This window comes from Pochonia chlamydosporia, chromosome 7, assembly GCF_001653235.2.
Source record: "Pochonia chlamydosporia 170 chromosome 7, whole genome shotgun sequence".
Taxonomy (NCBI): Eukaryota; Fungi; Ascomycota; class Sordariomycetes; order Hypocreales; family Clavicipitaceae; genus Pochonia; species Pochonia chlamydosporia.
In genome coordinates this window covers 1805576-1825248 of record NC_035796.1, presented here as the reverse complement: position 1 = coordinate 1825248, position 19673 = coordinate 1805576, and the positions used below count along the sequence as shown (strand labels likewise).

General features: G+C 43.9%; 6 protein-coding genes across 6 annotated transcripts; 4 read left to right on the top strand and 2 right to left on the bottom strand.

Annotated features, from left to right (window-relative positions):
• Window positions 1–232: 232 nt before the first annotated feature.
• VFPPC_09620 (glycoside hydrolase family 81 protein) lies at window positions 233–3353 on the top strand (the record flags this gene model as incomplete). Its single annotated transcript, XM_022428665.1, has 10 exons — window positions 233–332; window positions 403–512; window positions 590–992; window positions 1041–1426; window positions 1476–1699; window positions 1757–2044; window positions 2108–2537; window positions 2598–2680; window positions 2734–2813; window positions 2866–3353. 10 exons carry the CDS (start codon window positions 233–235, stop codon window positions 3351–3353), a joined length of 2592 nt encoding a protein of 863 aa, XP_022284154.1.
• A 1086-nt stretch (window positions 3354–4439) lies between these two features.
• Window positions 4440–4598, bottom strand: VFPPC_18118 (hypothetical protein; the record flags this gene model as incomplete). Its single annotated transcript, XM_022429774.1, has 1 exon — window positions 4440–4598. The coding sequence occupies one exon, from the start codon at window positions 4596–4598 to the stop codon at window positions 4440–4442; it is 159 nt and encodes a 52-aa protein (XP_022285186.1).
• A 1402-nt stretch (window positions 4599–6000) lies between these two features.
• Window positions 6001–6924, top strand: VFPPC_07428 (carboxylesterase family protein; the record flags this gene model as incomplete). The annotated part of the gene is made up of 1 exon (XM_018286287.2): window positions 6001–6924. One exon carries the CDS (start codon window positions 6001–6003, stop codon window positions 6922–6924), a length of 924 nt encoding a protein of 307 aa, XP_018139545.2.
• A 390-nt stretch (window positions 6925–7314) lies between these two features.
• VFPPC_07427 (alpha/beta-Hydrolase) lies at window positions 7315–8717 on the bottom strand (the record flags this gene model as incomplete). Its single annotated transcript, XM_018286286.1, has 8 exons — window positions 7315–7477; window positions 7528–7568; window positions 7617–7752; window positions 7810–7850; window positions 7906–8012; window positions 8064–8263; window positions 8314–8424; window positions 8479–8717. The coding sequence occupies 8 exons, from the start codon at window positions 8715–8717 to the stop codon at window positions 7315–7317; spliced, it is 1038 nt and encodes a 345-aa protein (XP_018139546.1).
• A 1328-nt stretch (window positions 8718–10045) lies between these two features.
• VFPPC_07426 (hypothetical protein) lies at window positions 10046–11524 on the top strand (the record flags this gene model as incomplete). The annotated part of the gene is made up of 6 exons (XM_018286285.1): window positions 10046–10282; window positions 10339–10378; window positions 10459–10565; window positions 10770–11017; window positions 11083–11216; window positions 11295–11524. 6 exons carry the CDS (start codon window positions 10046–10048, stop codon window positions 11522–11524), a joined length of 996 nt encoding a protein of 331 aa, XP_018139547.1.
• A 7383-nt stretch (window positions 11525–18907) lies between these two features.
• VFPPC_16564 (hypothetical protein) lies at window positions 18908–19096 on the top strand (the record flags this gene model as incomplete). The annotated part of the gene is made up of 1 exon (XM_022429029.1): window positions 18908–19096. The coding sequence occupies one exon, from the start codon at window positions 18908–18910 to the stop codon at window positions 19094–19096; it is 189 nt and encodes a 62-aa protein (XP_022284155.1).
• Between the last annotated feature and the right edge of the window lie 577 nt (window positions 19097–19673).

Here is a 19673-nt window from a genome sequence, read left to right as displayed (position 1 = left end):
TCGGGCCGATTTATTAAAAGTGTCGGGTAAATGCACATGTATGCCAGTGATGATTCGCATGAGTAATAGTCTCGGTTAAACACTATATCTGTTAGTTTCAGTGGCTTAGGGAAGGCAAGTCTAAGCTTATAAAAAGTTCGAAGATATCCGCTCATCACTAAGCGTTACTATCCTGTAATCATTTTCATCAGTATTTATTCTCAGAATCACGGCATCTAAATTCGCGATCAAGATGGTAAAGTTTAACATTTTAGCGGTGTTGCTACCTCCTCTTTCCTTAGAGTTTGTTCTTGCCGGGGCTGTTATCGAAAGGAGAGTTGCCGTTGATGGTGGTTAGTATCGATTTTCTATTTTGACTGTGATAACAACACTGCAAATGCTTATCTAATGTGCCAGTTCTAGATACTACCTTAAATCCCATCGCAACTGATTCGGCCGAAGGAATTGCGGGAGGTCTAGTCAATTGTGTATCACCTCCGTTAAATTCATTTTTTGCCGGTTTGAAACCACCAGTGAGCAACACGACCAAATCACATTCCTTTTTTCCTTCATCTTTTAGGGCTCGCACAGATTGCTAACGGGATGCAAGTATCCAACAAACTCCTGGTGGGCTCCGTTTGCGGCCCCTCCTGGCAATGCCACTGCTGCAGGCCCTTTTCCGTATGAAAGCTCCTTAGATGGTAATGGTATCGTGTTTGGCATTAGTACCAATAGGCAAATGGATGGTACCTCAATTAAACAGCCTACCCAGAAGGACTGGAAAGCATCATTTATCGAGCATAGCGGCAGTTTTATTAATCATAAGGCAGTCGCGTTCGACACTCAGTCCGTCACCATACAGTATTTCCAATATAATGCGTCGATGACGGCGTATCTGGTACCGGGCTCGCCATACCTGACCTTCCAATACAATGCATCTACTCCAATTCTAACAAGCAACAATGGAGGTATCAAGGCATTCAATGGCTTGACCTTGAAAGATGGACAAAGTGGTAAGTCGCCACAATAACTAAGACTATATAGGCTCTAACGTGCAACAGTCAATGCAACTGGTACTACGTTTAATGTAACCGATAACAAAGATGCAACATACATTATATATGCTTTGTCACCAATTTCCCTGACAGCAACTTCCGGGCAAGATGGAGGGTCGATCCGAGCTAACTCAATCTACTCTGGAGTTCTACGTCTCGTCAAACTTGACAAACCGGCACATCAAGCTCTCTTAAACGAGCACAGCAATGTCTATCCTACTTCAGTAAAAACAAGTTATTCCTTTGCGAACAATACGGCCATTCTTTCGTTCGATTGGAAGGTCGTCGGAGATGGAGGCCGTCTGTTGATGCTAACTTGGCCTCATCACCGCCAAACCTTGCAAAATGCCAATTATCCAGATACAAGCTCACTGAGCTATCTCACCACCAAGGTATTATATTCCCAGAAACCACTAACATAGGCCTAGCTAATCGGTATAGGGATGGATGTACCCCGCAATTGGTAACAGATGGCAAATGCTCCATCAACTATCATCCGTCACTTGGAGCCCCGGACGGAACTTAGATGAGTCCTGTGTGACACCTGTTCTTCAGGGTTTAGAATATGAAGTTGCACAATTAAACGTTTCCGACGCACCAGTTCCTGGGGACTTCTATTTTTGGGGCGGCACTCTTGCAGCCACGGCACGGCTTGCAATAATTGCGTATGTTATGGACTATCAACAATCAGGATATTTCGCTGACATTAATTCGTTTTCTAGAGATGATTTAAAACGCACAGACCTCGTGAAGCCAGTGGTAGAGTACCTAAAAGCGTCCTTCGACCACTGGTTTCAACCCTCCTCAACAGTACTTCCAGCATACGAGTCTACTTGGGGAGGGGTTATTAACAAAGCCGGTGCAAATAATGTCTGGGTCGATTTTGGTAATGGATTTTATAATGATCATCATTTCCACTACGGCTATTTCTTGACAGTAGCTGCGGTAATTGCCAAATTTGATAAGGAATGGCTTAAGCAGCACAAGGATTATATCAACTGGTTCGCAAGGTAATACTACCATCCGTTGACCTTTAGAGTTTTGGCAGAAGACTTACATAAGAATTGTTTTAGAGATATAATTAATCCATCCGATCAAGATCCGTATTTCCCTATCACCCGCTGTCGCGATTGGTTCTCAGGGCATTCCTGGGCATCAGGGATTGCGAATGGCGCTGGGAGTCGGGACCAAGAGTCTGTAGGCGAGGCTATTAACGGTTACTATGGCGCGCTCCTATGGGCATCAGTGGCGCTTTCCTCAGAATATGTTAATTTTGCTAAGCTTTTGGTTGCTACTGAACAGCATGCTGCGAAAGTATATTGGCACCTCTACCCAGACCTGGCAGAGTCAGATCGAGACAATGCCTATCCCGAACCAGAGATCCGGAAGCTTGTGACGATGGGCAATGTTTTGGACTGGCAAGCTGGTGCTTGGCTCTTCTGGGGTAATGAGAAAGTTCAAATTGCTGCCATTCAGATTCTTCCCCTGACACCAATCAACGAGGTGTGTATTTTCTACCCTGGATATAATGCTTGGTATTGCTAAAGCTAAGACGCTGAGCAGGAGCTTTATGATGACAAGTGGGTTCGAAACGTGTGGAATTATACGATGCCTGAATTATTAGATCCCGCAATTGGCGATGAATGGTAAAGAACTTTGTTGAACATCCGCTGGCAGCGATTTTGCTAATTCAGCCAAGGAAATGCGTCATTATTGCTGCTTATGCGAACTCAGATCCACAGACCGCTGCTGCCTGGAGTGCCAATTTAACAACCTGGGGTAAGCTAACAGTCAATGTCTTATTTAGTTGCACCTTCTGATAGGAAAACAGGATCTGGGAACACATTCACGAATGAATTGTACTTCATTGGAACCCGCCCGAATCCCAAGTTAGCTCCAATCTGCGGAACGCTTCCTCAAAACCCAATTGGAAGTTTTCGATTGCAAGACTCTGCAACCGGACGATACGTTGTTGCATCAGCCAATAACACGAATCTGGTCGCCTCGGATACAAATCAAGAGTCTGCTGCCGTATTCAAAAGTGGTTATGCCCCGAATTCAGGAATGCTACAGTTGGTAAGCACTGGTCAATACGTGACCGCGGACCAATCTGGTAAAGATACTCTCGATGCGGCACGTCCCAGTGCAAATGCTTGGGAGCGGTTTGTGATCCGACAGAAGCCAGGGGCGTCGCCTGGCATCTATTCTATCAAGGCAGCTAGTAATGGTCTCTACCTCACAGTTGGTGCGGATGGGTCACTTGTGAACAGCGGTACCAATGAAAGTGCTGGTACCGGCTTTAAATTTCTGAGAGCATAGACTTATGCTTTCTGCGGTTGGCAGCTAGTTACTCAAACAGAATACCGGACTGCCATGTTTGTGATACCGGGCAAAATGGCAAACTGGGAAAATCATCGTTCCAAAGACAGCCAGGTAAAATACGCCTAAGAGGTAGCTCAGTTGCAATTTAATTAATAACTGTGAATTTGCCTAAGCAAGTGCAACTCAATCTTGACAAACTCTTAACGTGTATTTTAGCTATAACTTAATAAGTATCTAAGTGCCTCATTCCATGATGGACTAGTCATCTGTAATCTTATCGCATGAGAACTTGGGAACGATTAAACCTGTCCGTTATAGAATTTTTCTATTCCGTTAAAACTATAAAGCAGCTGTTTTCTAACATTAATATTTTATACCCAAGAATGCAGTTCTATTTAATGCCTCCATACCTGCTGGTAATACGGCATTTATCTGTTCACGTGGTCTCATAACTTCCGAGAGCTCTAGGCTGCAATATCCCGTCATGTTCGACAGTTGACGGCCCCTGGGCGGTGCGTGGAAGATACCTCAATCTTTTGCTAATTACTAGCAGAAAAGACGAGAAAGATCCTTATATCGACATCGCATAGTTTTAAAGGTCACTATAAGTTCTGAAATGCGCCCCCTTAGAGGATTGTGTGAAATTCTCTTTCAATTTTGAACCGCCGCTCGTTTTCAGCTACAACAAATTTCCGCCTCTTCTATGCGGTTGACCCTACTCAGAGGGCTATGCCTCCGTCCACCCACATGCAATAAACGGTGCCACTCCTATTGTTTACAACAATCTCCAGGCCCATTATCTCTCAGTTCTCAATGAGTGTAACTGGTTGGGCCATTGATGTTAATAAAGCCACCAAAATAAAGCTCTCACAATCTGTCCTTCAGTTTGGACTACGTGACAAGAATGCCAACCCTTCGAGTGTTTAGAAGATGTTACGGCATCTTGCTACACCGTCTTTGTTGAGAAGTGCCTCTGAGTCGAGAAGATTTAGCGAACTAATAGTGGTAAAAGTCATGGTCACATAGCAATCCCCCAAGTGGTTAGCAAAATAAGAGTCCCGGCCATCACTCCAATGTCATGCGTCATTTGTGCCAAGACTTCCAAGCCTTTTTTTCCCGTAGGAATTGTTGCCGATGGCCGTAGATAGTCTGTGAACTGACAAGAATCCGTAGCGGCGTGGTGCAGGAGAAACTTAAGTGGGTTCCAGCTCGTACACGAATGAACCAATTAGATAACGCCATTGCCGAGCTTACCTGTTATTCCAGTTACTTTTCATGCGTAATTGCCGTAATCTCGGACGACGAGACGCCACCATAACAGCGAGGCCCGGAACGAATAATCAGAGTTATGCCAGTTCCGAGCGTTCGAGGAATCCTCAAGTCTGCCACAAATTCGGGCATAGTCCACGAACCGCGGGTTGAGGATTTGCGCATCGCCTGATGTGATATGATCCCTGTGAGGGAATCATGTGACCTGCCCGTTTAATGAATGTCTCACTTTGTGAGCATTGTGTAAATAGCTTCAGCCAGAGTTCCTTTACGGGTTCTCTTTTTCTCCTTGTGAATAATCGCTTCATCCAAGTCGCACTCGACCTTGTTCGTGCACTCGTACCGTTACAATCCCCACAAGCCGACTATGGAGTGTCTATAAATTCCGTTGGATCTCTCGTTCGAGAGGCTCAATTCAATATCGTTTCATTTTTTCAGACCGTTATCCTAAAGCTTTACCAATACTCTCTTCAAGATGAAAATTTGGATCACTATTTTCGCTAACTTATTGGTTGCTGCTCAGGCGGTATTCAATACCCATATAAGGCTGCCCACGATTGACTTGGGCTATCAAGTCCATCGTGCTATCTCATTTAATGTATGGGTAACATAACCAAGAAAGACATCGGATTATAGAGTCATAATTGACATTCCACGTTAGGAGAAAACCCAGATGTATAACTTCACCAACATTCCTTATGCTGAGCCCCCCCTAGGCAAGTTGCGATTCGCGGCGCCAGTGCCCCCAAAGGGGTATAAATCTAGGGTCCAAGATGGAAGTGTGGGCAAAATATGCCCTCAAGCATACCCGGATTGGCTTGCAGTTTCTATGTTATTTGCCCCTGCGTGGGCCGCAGGACAGCCGTTTAACTTTACGCAAGCTGTAGAAACAGTGAAGCGTCTCCCGCCTCAACCTATTGACCATCGAATGACGGAGGACTGCCTTGTTTTAGATGTATTGGTCCCGAAACGTGTGTTTGAAGCTAGAAATACACAGGTGGCGCACAGCCCAAAGGGAGCTCCTGTCATTGCCTGGATTCATGTCAGTCTCCCCTTACAACTACAAGCCCTTTTTGCAGACCATCGGCCATGACGGGTAGACTAACTGAGCTCCAGGGTGGTGGGTACGTGTTTGGAGAGAAAGGCATGTTCGGCAGCCCTGACGATTTACTTGCCGCGACTCAGCGCGGAGGCGCCGATGGGGCGATTTTTGTTGCCTTAAATTACCGACTTGGCGCATTTGGCTTCCTCTCAGGACCAACTCTTCAAACAAACGGTTCAGGCAAATGCTGGATTACTGGATCAGAGACTTGCTCTTCAGTGGATCCAGCAAAACATTCATAAATTTGGTGGAAACAAAGACGAAGTCACCATTATGGGCGTTTCATCTGGGGGAGGTTCTGTGATGCACCAGCTCACAGCTTATGGTGGTTTGAAGCCAGTTGCATTTCAACGGGCCATCCCTCAATCGTCTGGTTTCGTACCGACCCCAGGCACTCAGATCCAGGAGGAAACTTATGCCAAGTTTCTATCTAACCTCAATGTCAGCTCTATCGAAGCGGCAAGAACTTTGCCATCAAACGAGCTGTTGGTTGCCAATGCCAAGCAGGTTGGTGATTCCTTCTGGGGCACATTTACCTTTGGTCCCGTTGTAGATAATGATTTTGTTCCTGGACCTGCGGCAAAGCTACTTATGCAAGGCTCGTACGCAAAACATGTGGCTATTCTCTCTTCCCACACAGCTAATGAGGGCCTTGTCTTCACGGATCCCCGATCAGCCGGGAATAATACCCACCTGCGCATTCAGCTTCGAGACATCTTGCCTACCATATCTGAAGAAAACCAGGATTTCGTACTGGAAAAGCTCTATCCGCCAGTGTACAACGGATCCAAGCCTTGGAAGGACCCTATTGGTCGCGTAATGACGTTGATTGGGGAGTTAGCACTCACCTGCAACACCAACGCCATGGCCAAGTATGCGCAACTGCATGGAACGCCAGCATTCCATTTTGACTTCTCGGTTCCACCAGCCTTACACGGTGATGACCAGCCTTATACTTTTGCTAGAGGTTCCGTACCTGGAATGGATCCCGAAATTGCAAGCATAATCCAAAACGCAATTGCTGGGTTCGTAATGAGAGGCATACCGGCTAGGAGTCCCATTACGAAGGCTTCTGTGGTTCCAGCTTACGGAAGTGAGAACAAAGTTCTCAATTTGGCAGTTCATGACACTGCAGCTGTTAAAGATCCTGAGTCGAATGAAAGGTGTGAGTGGTGGCACAAGGCTCTGTACTACTAGTTGTTGACATTCCTTACCCTATTCTCTCTTTTCGCACCGTTGTCTTGAGAATTGACGGCCAGATGTGATTTGATGTTCAGTCTAGACTGTGCAGTAAAGACGACGGTACTGTAGTTCTTAAGTAGTAATTTTACATTATTTGCGCCGTGAGGGCCGACCGACATTGAATTCAACAGCGTTTGCCGTGTCAACTCCTTTTTCTAAATTAGATGTTTTCTGGCAATATAAACTGCATGGTCTTTCATACAGTAATGATAGATAATATGCCGATCCTGTATTTGTTATGGGAATGAATATGTCTAACTACACAAGTAGGGTCCTTCTTATACTACCATAGCTTAGCATAATCCCCGGGTTTACCGCCTATATCTATGAGGTACGAAATATAATTTACAGTCCGTTACAAGAAAGGAAGCTCATCACCTCTTGAAAGGCGCCTACCGCATTGAGGTGGAGGTTGAGCCCGTGGCCAGCCCCAGAATAGCTGACCGCCTTGAATGCCTTGGACTTTGAAAAGATGTGAGACGCGGGAAACTCAAGTACACCGTTGCAGCTAAGAAATTGTCAGGAACTGTGCTACCCAATAGCTAAAGTCTTACTCACTCTGATGTGCAGAAGATGAAGTCATACTCCCCGGAGATTATCTGCCCAAGTTATTATCTCGCACGGTCGTTTGGTCTAAGCTCACATACCATTGTTGGGCCGGTGTAGTTAAGGGGCTGAACCGTGAAAGCGGAAGCAGATAACAGTTCGGTAATAGCAAATGGCTGCTTTGTATTTTCACTGTACTTCGATATACCGGTGTCATAATTAGGTTTCTTAAAGAAACTAGGCAAAATTAGCTTTTACTGTATTAGCACGCACAACTCACACGGCTCAACTCACGTATTTACGTTTGAATAAAGGTCTGCTGTTGTTAGATAGCCCTATCTTCAGTTAGGGATGTATTTGATATCAACGCTGGTGCTGAATCCTACTGACAGTATCCAGCTGACGCCACTTCTTGGGGTGCTGTTTGGCAGCGATCCTGGGCTGCGACGCCAAGAAAAAGCCAATACCGTTCAAGTAAGTAGCATTGAGACTATAACCTGGTACAGGACTAAGCACAATCCATGGTGAAATGGTCAGACAGTACCTACCCGTAAGAATCAAACCATCAGCGATGGAGGGTTCTGCCGTAATTGTGGCTAGAGACAAAGAACTGCCAAAACTATGGCCAACCAGAACAACGGACTTTGGCTTTCCAAATCCCTTGAGGTATTTCCCATTTCTAATGAGGTGAGTGATCTTTCGAAGGATGGCGACTTGGTTCGACAATTGAGCAACGTAGCCTGAAACGCTGTATAGATTATTTAGCCTCGCTCAGATATGGGCTCCCAAGTCACCTACCGCGATGACTGACCAGTACCAAGCCGGTCGTAGAAGAAAACAGAGTAGCCTTGGTTGATAGCAAAATCCACAAAACTGTAAAGATCTGGGCGCGGTTTCGGATCCCAGTACCTAACTTGAGTTAGTTTGACGACTCAATTTCAGGAATGCTGTTGAGCATCTTACCATCTATCAAAATTCAAACCATGAGTCGCAATGAGAACAGTTTGGCTCTTGCCATTTTTGTGCCCCGGCCCCGGTGTACAGAATGTCCCAGCAATAGTGTATGTTGCTGTAACATTTCGTGTACCTGAAAAGATCATGGAGGATTGGGGTGGCGACCTGCTCGAAATGTTATCAACAAAATCGGCCACATCGAAATCAGTTTCGAAAGGCGGTAAGGCATAGACTAAATCTTCAGACATGACCGAGATGGGAATTGTATAGGATTCGCAGACTCGACGGAATGTAGTTTTTGCCACAACGGTGCATACCAACGGGCCTAATGCTAAGAGTTTCATGATGATCACCGAAAGTCTCAACTGACTATGCATGTTCATCCTGGATAAGAGTTTACACAATCTGGTATAGGCATACATTAAATACTAGTACGGTACTACCGCGAAGGCCCGTGACGTGCTCTTGAATGGTACGGGCAAGATCTGACCGTCCTATCACATGTTGAATCATAGCCAAAAAGCAGGTGGACAAGGGGTAGCGCCAGCATATTCTGTAACAATAAACAATACTATAATGTGCTAAAGTTGTTTTGCCCAGCTTTAGGCTATCCATTAATCGGTCTGTGTTTTTGTCAAAGATTTGTCATAGCCAGCCAGCCATTACGTAAGTTTTGAGATATGATATCGGTCATAACGAGGCCACGGGTTATAAACCCGGTTTCCTTCCGCTATTGGAGTGTTTTGGTCAGAGAAGAGAGCTTGAAAGCCGGTTTGTTGACCCATCGGCCCGAGAGGGTCATGGCAGCGTAGGGTTGAGGAAGAACTCCTCAGCAGGGATGAAGCTAACTCAGTGGTGCTTGTCGGATAAACCTTAATTCTATTGGTCAAGATTAACGCAGGGGCTGGGTCTAGCTAGATCTTTACTTTTTTGCGGCTAGTATGGATGGCTGAGATCTATTGCCAAATGAGGACGTCCGGAGTGCCGACCGTGACAAACAACCAACGTCTTGCAGCTTCTAGATAACTTTGTGGCTCCTACCCACTGCTGGAATAGCGCCCAAAGCACAGGTGCTCAGGTGAAACATTATTTGGAAGCCGTCCCTCCCGACAGCCTAGTAATAACATTGAACTACTAGCTCCGAACAAGACGCTTGTCTTAGTGCCGTAACCAAGGGCCGAAGAGATAATACGAAGACCAATAGCAATGATTAATAGACGATATTTTCAGGATTAGCTAAGGCTGTGCCTGCTAATGGCGTCTTGCGCAGGGACATCTCAACAGCCTGTAGCCCAAAAGTAGAGTCGCTACTCTCGATTGTCCTGTGCCACAATTTTCATAGGACGGCAATTATTGTTTTTCAGCACGAGCTGACGCCAGGTCTATTTGATTCGAGGCAAATTTTTCTGGAGTTATTACTTGTCTCCTGGCCACGGAATGGTCGGGGTTAGCCAAATTAGCTGCAAGATGGTAGAGTTGTGGATTTTACATAAAAATTGGGCACCCCAAGATTTAACTAGAGATGCTTTCTGCTGACTCGGTACAGATTGCAGTACTCTCTACCTCAATATTAACTATGCCTATTAATTTAACCACACAAGATGCTCTACCACATACAATATACGTGGATAAGGCGAACCGACCACCGCCGCCAGCAGGTCTTCATTTGGAGGAGACCAGACAACCACAACTCATCGCTATTGCGGTCCTGACATGGCTTGCAGCTGTGGTTTCTGTTATACTTCGCATCTTCAGGCGAAAAGTAAGGAACAACCCGATATGGCTGGACGAATGGGTTATTATTGCCTCCCTGGTGAGCATCGCTAACATTGCTGCCGCCGCACGACTTTTTCCTGACTTCACAATCAGCCCTTTGCTACGGCCTTGGTTTTTAGTTTAGCTGGTTATGGTACGTACTAATAACTCACGTGTTATGTTGTCATTGCAAATAAAAAGTTCGAAAGAATTCTTAGCTAATTTAATGTTTAGGTGTTAGTAAAGGCCTGGGGAGACACCTCTGGGTGACAGCTCCGGAATCGCTATACGCTTGCGCCATCGTCATGCTTATTTCTCAAATAGCCTACCCAGTAGCGGTAGTATGTTTTAAATGTTCTATGCTGGCATTATATTGGCGATTGTTTCATTTTCAACCATATCTCAGAACCCTCATCTGGATTCTTGCAGCGATAAACTTCCTATGGGGCCTGGCTGTGGTTAGTATCTCTGTCCGACTGGTACACACGGATAAGCTTCAGCTGCAGGGTATACTACACCGTTTTGCTAACTTCGTGCAATTACAGATACTTGTTATTGCCATTCGATGTCAACCAGTGTATGCGTTTTGGGCCCAGCTTGACACTGGAAAACCCGTACCTCTGGATAGCTACAACTGTCACATTCCTCCTAAAGCTTTCTTAGTAGGCAACGCGATCCCAACTCTCGTTACTGATTTACTATTGCTATTACTTCCCTTACCTAGCATCTGGGGCCTTCGGCTACCCCGTCCTAAAAAGATTGGAATAGTCGCGGCCTTTGGTATCGGCCTGATGTGCGTAAACACTTAAACCACGACCGCCTACAACCCTTACGCTAATCAATACGTGGAATGTACAGTAGTGTCCTTATTGTTTCCATTGTTAGACTTAATTTTCTCGCCGGCCACATTTTTCAAGACCCTGACATAACCTGGAATTCTACCCAAGTTATTCTCTGGTCTGCCGCCGAAGCCAATGTCGGCATCATGTGTGGTAGGTCTTGCCTTTTCAGGTCACGGCATTAATACTGCTTGCGTTCTCTTCTGTATTGAATTTTAACCATCGAAGTAGTATGCCTACCGCTGCTTTTACCGGTTTTATCAAAACTGAAGCGCGGACAATTTTTTGGTGCTGAAAGAAGGCGTAGTAGAGGCGCTGGAACTACGATTCAGTTTAGGGATCGCGACATCTACCGGCTCCGGGACGAGACACAGCATGGTGCGCGTTATGCCAAGGTGGAGGGCGCCAATAGCGGTGGTACCAGCTCTGAGGCCCATTTGTTCCATATTGCTGAGGAATAAAACCTTGCTATAAGCCTACAGATCTCTAGAGAATTAGGCTGAGAGAGAGCTACCAGGGCGCTTTTCTTTCTTAATACGGCGCGTCCTGGTGTATTATACAATGCATCCTTTAACAGGTTAAATCTACGTGGGTAAGTAAAACGCAACTCTATAGCCCCTGTACATGCGGGCTTCCACCAAGTTGCAAATGAACTTGTAATAGACCCCAACTAAAAGTAAGATAAATAGCCAGAGAGGGTTGATTTCATACGACACTAGATAGGCTTGACGAACCGGCATGTAATACAACCCGTTTTCACCTTTGGAGCCCATCTTTTCTGCCGTGTTGTGGTACTCAGTGCCTATCATCAGGCTAGCTGTCCCCTCTAATTCCGTCATGTCACCTCACCTCGTCCTTGACAACTCACTGTCGATCGCGACGTACGTGACGACTTTGTGGTAACGCCGAAACGGAGAACAATGTATTCCTATTAATTTTGGCCTGTATCTGCTATGTCGAAGGGCATTTGGTTCAATTTATCTTTGAGCTCGGTCTTGGCACCTCGGTGAAGAAGCCACTCGGCCGTGTTGAATTCAGTGTGCGTAACTGCTACATGAAGTGTTGTGTTGTCATTAGAATCCCGAGCGCCAACACAAACACCCTTATCGAGAAGAAGGGCAACTATATGTATATTATAATTTTCAACAACCCATTTAAGAGCAGTTCCGCCAAAATAATCTTCATTTTCCGGGTCGGCACCATTGTTAAGGAGTGTTTTGGTTATGCCAAACTGGTTGCGCCCTTGTCGCAACTATGAACGGCGTAAAGCTGGCCTTTTTGGTTCTCGCTTCACGATCAGCACCCTTTGCAATAAGGAGGCGAATTTTGCTATCCCTGAAGCTAGACATAGCGCTAGGTAACTCATTAAGGTCCCTAGTTGCACAATTAGCTCATTCGCCGGGAATTTAAATGGTTTCTGTACAACCTCTTAGATAGCTGTTACTAGGGTGCTAGCTGCCATTACCTTGCATTCACATCTGCTCCTGCTTCTAAGGCAGTTTCTATGGTTTCAGGACTGCGTTGCTCGACACCAATCAGCGGTGCCCTGTCCTGTTTGCGCTTATACAGTTGTGCTAGTTCGGGTGAAGGCACTAATAGAGCATTTATTTAGGGTCTCTCAGCTCAGTTAAATTATTTCTGTCGGCAGCGGGCCAAACAGGCTTACTTTGTGGCCAGAAGTAACGTAACTATCAGCATTGCCTTGACTAAATCCCTTTCATTTTCAAGATCTTGAATGAGAGGTTTTGCAGCGCTTTTTAACAGGCTTTAAGTAACGAACCGTGGTTAGCGGTATACACTTGTAAACACTTCCGGACAAAAGGTGTGGTGGTGGTTTATTCTATAGTGGAAGCTAGTTGCCTTTTATAGTTATTCTAACAGATTTAAACTGCTAATAGCTACTATTATCTTTTAATAACTAACGTAGGTGCATAGCGAGTCGGACAACATAGCAAGTCAGACACCTAACCATAAAAATAGAACTATCCCTTTTTAATCGCATATTTCTCAACTATAAATTATGGAATCCTTAAGTAAAGAGAATCATTTAATCTTAGCTATTAAAGCAATATAAAGAGACTTAAAGTTAAGCATGTAAGCTGCTATAAAAGTGTATAGCATTAGCTATAGTTTACTTTATAACTAACATAACGGGAAAACTGCGCAACGCAATACTACGCCTAATTCTTAAAAACTTATAAATCTAGAAGAGTTAATAATTATTAAGTATATACTTAACCTAGATTTACGGTCTTTTCCTCCCTAACTTAGTAGTATGCAAGATATAGCAAATTAACTACTTACAGATTGTAATGTGCCTCCTGTGGGATTATAATAGGCTTTAAACTTTATTAAGCGCTAACTACAGCTATCTATACATTTTACGCATAGATATAACTATTAGAGGGCCTTATATAAAGATCTAAAGATAATTAAGCCTTAGTTTAAGCTTATATATAATACTATTATAAAATATAGCATATAAGATAAGGATTTTTATAACTTTAATAAGACTAGCTTTATAATAGGCATAATTTTAACTATAATAGTAGTTATAAGCTTAGAAAGACACAGCAAGCTAAGTTTAGCTTAACTAGGTAATAGAAAATAGGTTTTAGTACTCTAGTCTATTAATTCCTAAGGTAAAGCTATCCTGCTATTTATTATAGCTATAAGGCAGTTTTACCTTAGAAACTAGTATAAAGATAGCGCGCTACTAAAGGATTAGGTTATCTCTATAACTTATAATAGCTAGACTATAAATAAGAAAGCTATAGATTAGATCTAGCACTTTAAAAAGCATACTAAACCTAAAAGTTACAGTGCATATTAACTTCTTATTCTAGATAGACACAAAAGTTACCACTTAACTAAATTTAAGGTATTCTATAAAGAGCATAAGATTATCACGCTTTACATGCTATCTTATTTATCCTATATTCTTTAGCTATTAGATGTTAGCTATTTTAGGCTGCTAAAGAAGGTATATAGCAAAGAAATTAAAGGACTTATAAGAGCACACATTACACACATCATACAGGCTAACTTCTTTCCCGCGTTTTATACTGCCTTTAAAGCTATAATAACCAAAGAAAATATCTAAGAAGCTTTTAGAGGTATAAGTCTTATTCTATTTAATCTAAATAGTATTCTATTGCGTCTAGATATAAGGCTATAGACTCTAATACCAGTTAAAGAGGCACCTAAGCTACTAAATCTATAGGTTCTAAAGACCCTAAATAATCTAACTAAGGTAACTTTACAGACTAACTATATTAAAAGATAAATTAGTTACTATTAGGAAAGCTTACTAACGTTAATTTTAACTGCTATAGATTAGATTATAAAGGGAATATATAGAATAATACATTAGGTTACACTCTTAAAGGCTAAGGTTAACTAACTTTAGGAAGTAAATATACTACTAAGCAAGCGTTATAGAGCTAAAAAAACACAATTATATTAAGGCAGTAGCATAACTATTGCTAAGGGATAAGCTCTTTAAGACCAGAATAATATAGAAGAGCAGATAAAGCAGAAAGATCGCCAGACTAGAGGTTATAAGCCCTATGATAAGATAAAGGGTTAGCAATATGGTATATACAGGAAGACTAGTTATAACGCGCAAACTTATTAGATTAATGTGGAAATATCTAATAAAGAATATAGCAGTAAAGATTAATTAATTTCTTATGCTGTGGTTATTATTCTGTAGAATATTTGTGATAAGGTGGTATTAGGTGTCTGACTTGCTATGTTATCTAACTTGCTATGCACCTATATTACTAATAGATATATTACTATTTTAATAACCTTTTAGTTATTAGATTGCTAAAATTATCCTTCTATCCTAATTTGTGTTAGCATATACTATATAGCTTATCTCTTTTATAGCATTATATTTCTTTATTTATTTTTAGAATAGCAAACTATTTTGCTCTATATGCATATCTATTACTACATTTATAGCGGAAGTTACGCTAGATGTGAAACTTAACATTAGATCTTTGTAACCCAGTATATATATCTCTATATATATCCACTTCCGGGGTCACCCTCAAGGGACCTAATAACTGGAAGCCCTGGATTTAGGAAATCGAGAAATTGGCATTAAATCAAGGAATCTGGGAATACCTTAACCCAAAGGCTCCTACTAAACCTGAATTAACCTGCCCAAGGGAACCTGAAGTCAGCGATATCAAAGAGTCAGCTATAGAGCCCTCTGAGTTAAATGCTGAGGAATATCAGAACTTTAAATATCGGATTGATAGATATCGCTATTAAATTTGGACCTTTGAGTTAAAGCAGGCAGCGTTTTTAAATATCCAACGACACATCCTGAGGACTGCATGGGAATTCCGGGAAGTGATAGCCTTAGAAACCAGCGTTCCAAAGCAGCTAATCCTCCTTCAATCCCGTCTTTGGGCATCTTCCTGGGTCAGGGAAATGGAAGTCCTGAGCCGATATCAGTCAATCCTAAGGTCCCCTAACCGTACCAAAATAGGGACCTGGATTTCAAGCTGGCAGAAGGTCCTCGCGGAAGGTCAATTCGGGTTTGGAAGGAGTCTTCGGGTCAAGATATTCCCAGATTCCTTGGTTGGTGGCCAATTTCTCAATTTCCTGAATCCAAGGCTTCCAGTTATTAGGTCCCTTGAGGGTGACCCCGGAAGTGGAAAGGATGATGTTATCCATGATAGAAATGGGTGTCTTCCTTTGGAGGAAGACTTCAAGGAAGGTTGCGATAGTTCCGAATTTGCGGTGGAATTTAGCAGCAAACTGGGCTCATAACTATCGCAAGATAGCTACGGATTTAAGAGATTAAGGGCAACAAAAGACTAAATTAAATGATATCTACTTGACTGACTATCTGACGGAAAGAGGGAAAGGAAGGAAATTATGACCCTTTTTATAAGGCGTTTCTAAGGGATATTTAATAACTCAATTAAATAAGGATGTTTAATCCTATTGAATGACTCGGTTGACTTGGTCCGTGATGATCCAGAGCGGCTCTCGTTGACAGTTCCCTGTAATACGAGTCACTTTGACTAGGACCTTTGACGAGCTTACCCAGACAATCTTGGATGTCGTCACAATTTCTCAAGTCCAACCAACCAGAAAGGACAGAGAGGTCGTCGGAAGGTCGAGGACAGAAGACCCTTCAGACAGCCGATTTTGGTCATAGACTGTAGTTGTCCGCGAGGAGCCATCCATACATTCACTTGTCCCGACTAGCACAAGATGAATAACGCCGCAAGAAGGCATGTTGGAATTCAAACGCCCTACAAAGAGGGTTTGATTACACAATAACAAAAGGGATATATAAACTTCACAAAGGGTGTATGTTTTCGAGCCACATCTTGCCATCAGGTCTTCCAGAAATATTCTTGTAACGTTTGATACGCCACCCTCGTGTCACGTTCGCAAAGTAAAATCGACTCTATATGTCAGTACTACTAGCAATGTATGAAAGACTTCTTTTTCCGATGAAACGATGATACAAAAGAAACATTGCGACAAGGCCAGTTAAAAACGGTAAGATGCTATGGAGTGAGTGGCTTAGGGCCAGCACTCGATTGTGCTGTTAAATTTCCAAGTTGATTGGAAAATCTTCTATGTTGGACCCAAAATATCACACCATTCGCACCCTGAAGCCCCGAAACCGGCTCAACATGTCTTTGCTTGAAGGTATTCATCTGCGCCGTGGCACCAAATTAAGAACTGGAGACGAATTGCTCAGGGGTGCCGTAGTGTGACGTGCCCTCACGATTGTAGTCTTAGACCGGCCACCCACCATGACCAAAAGGCATGGCCGTATATCTCATTGTATTTAGTGGTAATTGGAGCTTCGGGCTAAGATCGAGCACGTAGCAACCAAGTATGGCTTCACAAATATCAATAGTAACATGACTGGCACTGACCATCTGTCACGCGTCCAAGGCTTCTCCTAAACCAACAAAGTCCGTTTGCAGCAAGTGCTGTCATGGTGGCGTCATCAGAGGCAGTGTTAGTGACTTGACTTCAAATCCGGTAGATGGCTCTGGGGCAAGAGTTCCAGGAGGCACATCCGCTAGTTGGCTGCCTTTTGGCGTAGTGTTGGTCACAAGAGCCCATTCCTGATCACGCCGCTAATACAGCGACCAACAACCAGGCACAGTCTTCGTTACGGAGTATAGGCACCCCGATTTACGTTGTATGCGGCCACACTGTTCCTAATCTGCCGGGGGCTTTGACTGATTTGAACTCGACTCTAAGCCCAGTTTGGTCTGCGCTGAAACTGTGTAGTGGTGTACTCATTGCCAAATAAGGGACAAAGCTTATTGGGCTAACCTCTCTAATAGCGGATGTATTATAATAGGGCTCTGCCTTCTCAACTATTTTCAGCCACCTTGGAAGCAACACGAGTTTCAATTGGTGCTTTTGGGCTGCACCGCTTTGTGCTCCAGGCTCTTATTTCTGTCATGGGCGTCAACTACGGCGTCAAGGCTCAGGCGAATGGTCCTTTTAGGTTCGTATGTAACTCGAACTTCTCAAATTAGCACCATACCTGCTCTGCCGGATAATGAAACCATTCGAGGAACTTTCGAGGCACATCCGCTGACAACAAATTGCATCACAACTGCATCATCGCCGTCAGAGAACAAAACGGACGACAACAAGCTATCCAACCCACACCACCCCTATGTTCAAACGTTCATGAATGGCCGACTCGGGCAGCAAGCAGTCTGGTCTCAATGGTATTGATTGTTTTACATGCCACCAAACGGTTTCAAGTGGAACAAGGCTCTACGAGATGTATCGCGCCAGACCGCACCATGGAAAACAACGTATGCTCCACTATGGCGTATCTCCGAAAACTTGCCCAGAGTGCCACAACACGAAAGAATTTTCAACACAATTAGCAGTAGCTGAATAAAGACACAGCTGCGGGACGAAGCTCGCTCGCTCCGAAATTGTAGACTTGGCGGCCGATGACTAGATACCGCAGTATGAACCTCAAGAAGGGTTAGATGTCTACGGAGCCAGAAAACAAAACAAGTCCATCACTTTCTCACTCACTTCCTATATCATCACCTCTTTTTCTTCTTTAAACATATTAAAAACAATGTGACTGAAAACCACGGGCCGTGTAAGAAAGCCAATGTGGAAGACAAATGTTTGAACATTTGCTTGCTTGGTCTGAGCAAAAGGGCCATCTCCTGGTTGTAAGGTTGTACAAAGCTAGGGTCTCAAAAGCCGATGCTCTAAAAACAACTGCGATGCTAAAATAAGTATCTTGTTAAAAATAATGGTCTTGTTCGATTCATACGTGTAGTGAAAACAAGTGTTGCTGACGCTTAAACATTTCAAGTTCTTGGATGTCAGCCCCTTTCGACCCCGAAGCTACTACCCCATTCAATGTTGGCGCTAGGACTGACATGGACCTGTCAATGCATCTTTGACGTTTGTGTAGCTGTAGCTTGGGTAAGTTTCATACAACATTGAAGTTCAATGTTGGTGGTAGCAAGGCTCCAGTCGGGAAACATCAGGCTGGGTATGTGCATAGCAGGGTCAACGTAGGTGCGAAGCCGCGTACTGCTTTCGCTTCACGTTCATCACCTCAATCCATGAGATCGTGCAGTTGACGACGTCTATAAAAGGCACGATGGCTCTGAGATGTTCAATGTTTGCTCATACAACCTGCAATCGTTAAGAATTTCGTTTTTCCAGTTCGGATATCACTTCACCTATATTCTCTTCTCTCACCTACAAGGTTTGTTAATCTCTCAATGTTTCGACGATCTTATCCCGCTGAAGTATAGGTAGTTGACAAGATGTGCATCGAATTAATTCATTTTCGAAAATACATGTGCCGTCATGAAATCGATGAGCCGTCGGTCATTAGGGAGTATGCGGACTGCAAAGACTGTGGAGAGGTGAAAACCAAAGCCCGCTTGGGCATAAGCACGATACGCACGCCATGCGATGATTGCAAAGAGTCGGGCGCGTGGGAGTTCCGCGATGGGTGGTGGCAGGAGGTCGAATCGGCGACGTAGGAGACTTAAACCAGGTTCATTGTGAGGATTCACAGTATGGAGTAAACTCATGTGCTCACATATCTTGATATCAGTCACATGAAGAGGGGGGGGGGGGGGGGTGGATGGATCTTGCACTGTGCTGGCACAGGTGCAGAGGCTTCGGGCGGTTCAGAGCGGGGGAGAGGGGGGGGTGGGGGTGTTGCTCGGGGTGTAGTCAATTTTTGCTTGGAGTGCGCAACGTCCCACTAACTACCCGACCAGATAGTTGCCTGGAAGGGAAGTTAGTGGAACATTGCACACCCTGAGCAAAAATTGACTACACCCCGAGCAATACCCGTTCAGGGTCTGGTATCGAAACATTGAATGGACAGGCATGGTTCAGGCAATCCCTAATTGGGATAGGTGCCGATGCTTTCTTTAGGGAGTCAAGGTTCATTTGGTAGAAATATAGAGCATCTGTTGCACGATGTAGTTCCAAGGGATATGCCCAAAGTGATAATGTACAACGTAATTTTCGTATTCCGTAAGCTTGCAAGTTTGAATCCTTATAAGACATAAGACCATCTAAAGCACGGTCCAAAGACCGTGCTCCCAT